Source organism: Poromitra crassiceps, assembly GCF_964638095.1.
Source record: "Poromitra crassiceps genome assembly, chromosome: 21".
Taxonomy (NCBI): domain Eukaryota; kingdom Metazoa; phylum Chordata; class Actinopteri; order Beryciformes; family Melamphaidae; genus Poromitra; species Poromitra crassiceps.
The window spans coordinates 20993079-20999070 of record NC_139638.1 but is presented as its reverse complement, the minus strand read 5'-3'; the positions used below and the strand labels follow the sequence as shown (position 1 = coordinate 20999070).

General features: G+C 42.3%; 1 protein-coding gene across 1 annotated transcript; it reads right to left on the bottom strand.

The window, feature by feature from the left end:
* Positions 1-3503: 3503 nt before the first annotated feature.
* Positions 3504-5242, bottom strand: esm1 (endothelial cell-specific molecule 1). The gene is made up of 3 exons (XM_083657582.1): positions 4887-5242; positions 4199-4342; positions 3504-4001 (listed from the first exon to the last, which is right to left on the bottom strand). The coding sequence occupies exons 1-3, from the start codon at positions 5218-5220 to the stop codon at positions 3910-3912; spliced, it is 570 nt and encodes a 189-aa protein (XP_083513708.1). The 5' UTR covers positions 5221-5242; the 3' UTR covers positions 3504-3909.
* Between the last annotated feature and the right edge of the window lie 750 nt (positions 5243-5992).

The following is a 5992-nucleotide window of genomic DNA, read 5'->3' as shown; positions in this document are numbered from 1 at the left end:
AGGTCAAGGCTCCATGCAGCCACTAGTGCCAGTTTGCTGCGAGATGTTTTTGAGAAGTGAGAAAGAGGTGAAGCCCAAGGCTGAAGGAGCCAAAGACATCATTAATCAAACTGGCTCCCCGTCAGAGCTCGAGTCGAATCCAAGCGCCACGACAGGCTGCGTGCAAAAGCGCCACTTGTCACTTCGGGAGATCGACTGGAAACATTCCTAAACATACGTCGCACGGCGGCGCACGGAGAATTCCAGCCACCTAATCAACAGTAATTTTGTCTCAATTTAGATATCCGATATATTGTTGTCGTTTAAGTGGAAGAGACCCACGTCACATCATTTTCTCGGTCACATGTGTTATGTGTTGTCTCCAATAATCCAGCGGTCATTCCAGAGCTCATAAACAACGTGTTGAAGCAGGGCCCGACTGTAAATACCACAAGGTCTATTTGCAGTAAATCAGTGTTATTTACTACGTCGTTCACGCACCTTTGTTTGTGTAGAGGCAGCCGTGACGTGCTCGGGGAGTCAGATAAAGGGTATTTCTCACCAACGCTTTCCTGTTATTTTCCAGGGTCCTTTGTTTGGTTGCGAGGCCTGATCGGCCTGTCGGTTCTCAGGGGAACGAGAGGAACGTTCAAGCCTGAACACTCCTCAACACCCCTGCCCTCCTACACGGAGAGTGCTCCTATTGTCCTACCTGTCTGTCTGTCTGTCTGTCTCACTGTCTGTCATTCTCAAACTATTCCATGTCAAGGACCCCCTGAACTCACACAAATCAGACCTGCACACGGACCCCCATTTGATAAGATGTTGTCCCAGGGTCCCCCATCTGATTTTTGCTTTTCGATGTTTTACTACAGAAAGTGTATGAAACCCACGACCAAAATAGTCATACCTTCTGTCATTGGGTTATGGATGGCATTATAGAGTAAATACATCATTCCCCTTTTTGCTGGAACCCCCTCAAGGACCCCGGGGTAGTCCCCGGACCCCCACTTTGAGAACCATTGACCTAATCTCTGGATTCAGGAGAGACATCCTTGTAGTGAAACGCAGGGTCTGTTTCAGCTCCAAATCGTATATTAAGATAGCCTCCACAACTTTGACCCCGGAGATTCTCTCATCTCAAGAGGAGCGTCATCATATCACGGAGCCTATACGCCACACTTAAACTGTTGATTTGTTCAATAAAGTTGATTCATCCTTCCTACGAGTCTCTCGTGATTGAAATGTCATCGCACAAAGCTGTCAAGGTTTGACGAGGCTTGTCAAAGTTCAAGACAACAATGAACGTCACAATACATCACCGTACAATAATGCTCAGTGTTTCAATTTAGATGTATTATGTCTTGATCATATTATAATCAAATGACAATGAAAGAAAAAAAAATGTGGGCAACACACGTTGTAATGTCGTGCATTCATGTAATGTATGAAACTGCTACTGCTGCTGCTGACAGATTTTATTATAGCGCCCCCCCCTTCCTGCCATTGCAGTCGGTTGGTCATTGAAACCAATGAGGTTCAGGACAAAAATAGGCATTCTCTCTATGAAAAGGCCCGTGACATTTATATTTGTACTTCCTTACTCCCACCAGGAAGTCGCCTCCTTTATTGAATAGGTGAGTTCAGAAAGTTTGTGTATTTGCTCAGACATATTTCAAAGCGCGCATTAAGGTTTTTACATACGTTTCAAAATGTCCCCATGCGACAGCTTTTGTTTGTTGATTGGTGTGCAAAGTGTGTGACCCCGCTGTGCCCCCCTGCTGTGACTTGTCTATGTTTAGGTGTTGAAGTTGTGTTTCGGGAAAGAATTGAGATAAAGGGGATATAGGAAGTGTGCTTTCCTGGTATGATCTGATCTGCTGGCCAGAAGACAGGTCTTGTGTCAAAAAAGAGACGCAGGATTTTGGTGGTGAAAAAAATCCCGGCTTTGAAGTTCCTGTCCTGCAGCAGACACAACAACAACAGGAAGTAGGGCTCTTTTCCCAGGTGTCCGGAAGCACAGGAAATAAACAAGCTGAATACGGGAAAACATCTCTGCACCGGCGAGAGTCAGAGGTGAGGCTAATAAGAGCTATTTTTAGCCATGACGGGAGTATTTTTGCAGTTTTGCCCAATAATGTTGAATTTGACACTACAGATCAGTGTGGTACTGATGATTTTCTGTTGTTGTTGTTGTTGTTGTAGTAGAAGAGAGTAAAAAACAGCTTCCCCATAGGATCTTTATCAACATATTCATCAAATGACTCAAGGTTTATGTGAGGAAAAGTTTAAGAAATCCAACTTGACTGTTTTATTATTTCCATTATTTTCAACATTTATTTCAGAGCATTGAAATGGTGAATTGAAGAAGTGTAGCCCCTTATTACTGTATTTAGCATGTTTTCCAATTTTATACCACAAATGAAAACTATATAAATGGAATTATTTTTTAGCTCAAGAACAATATCTGCTCTTGTCCTGATGATTTTGGGCATAAATCCTGGTGATGAACTACTAGCATCACTCTGCTAGTGTAAAACCAGCAAAGACCAAACCAGTTAGGATAGACAGGCATAACACTCAGTTACATAACTGCATGAAGAATAGCCTGTGCAGTGGTTCCCCAACTGAGGTATGCGTACCCCTAGGGGCACATGGAGGTACTAAATTTGGGGGTGCTTGAGAGAAAGAGGAAAATGTATGAATAAATCATGAAAATAAATGAAACGTTAAACCTTAATCTGCTCAGGAGGCACTAATTGCAACTCTTTCACTCCATTTCTTATTTTGTAATGTTATATTCTCCAAAGGTTACCATTCATTCATTGCATTATGCAGTAGTTTTCTCTTGCAGTTTTATAAGCAAAACATTGTAGTTGGGTAAAGGCGGTACTTGGATTCAGAAATCAGGGAAAGGGGGTACTACTGAAGCCAAAACAGATGAGAAGCCCTAGCCTGTAAGATGGCTGTATGTCTTTTATCTTTTATAAACTCTGTCATTATTATTATGTTCAAAAAATTAAGTATATAAAAAGCAGTAGTGATTGAAACCATGATGTGCCTCACTGACTGCAGTACTGTGTATCACCCACATCATGCACTCATATAATGTGCGTCACTCTCTTGGGCAGGTCTGTATTCACATGGGGATAAAAAATACTAATATTCTACCTGTAATGATTGGTAATGTTGTGTTAATGTTCTTGATTATCTGAAACAAACATTGTTAACTATTAACTATTTTTGTATGGACCTTGAGTCTGGAATAAAGCATATCTATCTATCTATCTATCTATCTATCTATCTATCTATCTATCTATCTATCTATCTATCTATCTATCTATCCATAAGCAGACAAATTATGCAATGAAGGTCAACAGTCGTTTTTTTCTTTGGTTTAATTGAAAGAGCATCCTTTACATTGGCTGGTGTATACATTATCTTTCCAACGGCATTTCACATAATAGATAAAATGTCAATCTAGAGAACCTCACATGATTTAGTGCACTGAAATGGTTTGACGCGTGAAAAATATTGCTGTATCCTCTTTGCAAACCATATAAAAATGCATGTTCTTTTTTGCTGTGAAATTTGTTTTTAACTGTTATTTCCTCAACAATATTGTATAAAGGCACACATGACAGAATCAGATCTACATTGATAGCTAAGTACTAATGGTTGCAGACCAAAGGATACATTTAATTACTTTACTCGAAAGTGAATTTGAAGAGCATTTCCATATTATCTTACTTCATATAGTCTGTGAACACGGTGGTGGGTATAAAACAAGGACCAAAGAAATTAAATAAAGCTTCCAAATGCTGTAAAAAAGTGTTTGTCTTTTAACATAATAAAATATATCCTTCAATCATTTATAAGTTAATACTATGCTATATTTACACCAAATAGATTCAGTCTTGTCGGCGCTGGTCAGCGAGGGTTGAGCTTCTTTGGAGCACTGGACCTGTCTGTGTACTGGTCTGTACTGGAGTTCTGGACTTCTCCTGAACCCACCTCAGCCCCTGAAAACACAAATGAAAAAAGTCAATTGGTCTCTATACAGAAGAAAACCACTTCATCAGTTCGAGGACAGCTCATATTATCTTTCTTTTTGCAGGTACATCACTCCAGTTAGTACCACATGCGGTTTAAAAGCCACTGAGAAGTCACAGAATAATATAAAATACATATTCAGTGGTATGAAGCGTCTGTTGATTACCTGCTTGCTGCTGAGTCTTCAGCTTGCTCCCAATTTTGGCAAAGAATTTGAGGGTGAGACAAGCCCCTGTCTCCCTGTCGCAGATGCTTCCTTTGCAGTTGCACGTCTTGCGGCACTCAACCCCGTAGGTTCCATACATGCAATCTGTGAAGATAGAAAGTTGCTGTTACAATAATAGGCTACTTTATTTCACAGGACAGGCTGGAGGGAGATCAAAGTATGATGTCATAGGTTGGCGTAGGCCACCACCTCACTGAATCTATGTTGCTGCCACACACCACACAAAATCACTGATCCATTGAAATGCTGGTAAGCCAGTGACAAAAACTGCACTTTAACAGCAGCACTGTTGCTTCACCTGTGTGCAGGCTAATTATAGCCTACATAAATAAGCAAGTTATTTTTTTTAAGGGTGTGCCCTGGTCTGCACGTCATATAGGCCAGGCTATAACCTGGCTATAATAATGGTGACACTGATAGTGATAATTCAACAATACTAAACACAGACTATAAAATATAGTTTAGACATAAAATGAATGTTGCGTTTGATGTAGCAGTCATTAACATCTAGTCGAATCATAGCAGAATAGGCACTTAGCACGCAGGAATAGCATAGGCGACAAGATTCTGATTGAGGCTATTTGATGTGCAGCAGGTGCGTCACGGCCAGTGAATAATAATAGCCTACCTTTGCAAATGCCATACTCGTCTCCGTAATCGTCCTCATCCTTGTAGAACTCACAGAATAACCCGGGTCCGCACTTCACTCCGTGCATGCCCGACACCGTGCGGTAGCAGTGTTCCCCTCTGCCGGCTGCACAGACCTGGCAACAGCCGCAGTCATCCAGGACGGTGCGTCTGCACCGCTGCTGCGTCCCGGCGCCAGCGGTGCCTGTGCCGCCGCACACGTCCACGTTACATCTGTCGGGGCAGTTCACTGCGTACTTGACATTCGCGCCCCAGGCCTCGACATCTTGCTGCGCGATAATGGAAGACAATACTGTGAGCAGGAGGAGAGACATCGCTGGAGGTGGAGGATGCAAAGAGGGGATCGGACCTCGGAGGGCGTCTGGAGTGCCGCCGCTTGCCTTTTCAATGGACAATGTCGGGAAGCAGAGCACCTCTGGGCGACTTGAGCGGAGTGACCTATGGGCTCATCAGGTTGGGGATGGTTATCAGCATTGGACAACTTTGTTTTGCACATGCTTTGCCCTCGTCAATTTCCTCAATCCGGTCGGTGTTGTTGTCCTTTTGCCAGCCAGCCCCCTTTTTTTAGAGATCCGGCGTGGAAGTGGGATAAACTCTGAAGAGGAACCGTCATCATCCAGGAACTGAAAATCGTGTGACTTGATGTCATGAGTTATCTTTGTTTTTGTGTGTGTTCAGGGAGCTCCTCACATTGCCATCAGGTTCCTCGTTGACTCAACAATTTGATTTGATGTTGAACGGTTTACAAATCTGATCTAAAGAAAAAGGGTCTAAAAATTAAACCTTTGTGAGAGAATATAGCCTACAAAGTAGCCTAGCTAGCCTATAACTAGGCTATATGATTGAAGATTGGGGTTTTACACTGTAAGCACGTGTTCATATTTTTTCTGGAAGTGGAATAGATTTTTGTTTAGCCTATATTTCATATTAATCACGCAGTGAATGTCATAAATTACCCTATAGGTTGGCTACAGCATTTTACAGTAGGTATGCAGTAGGCCTATACACTAATAGTCAGGTGGCTTAGTGAAATTACCGTTACCGGGTGGATAAAAGCACCAAATTTTGCATGAGGCTTCCTGAGGG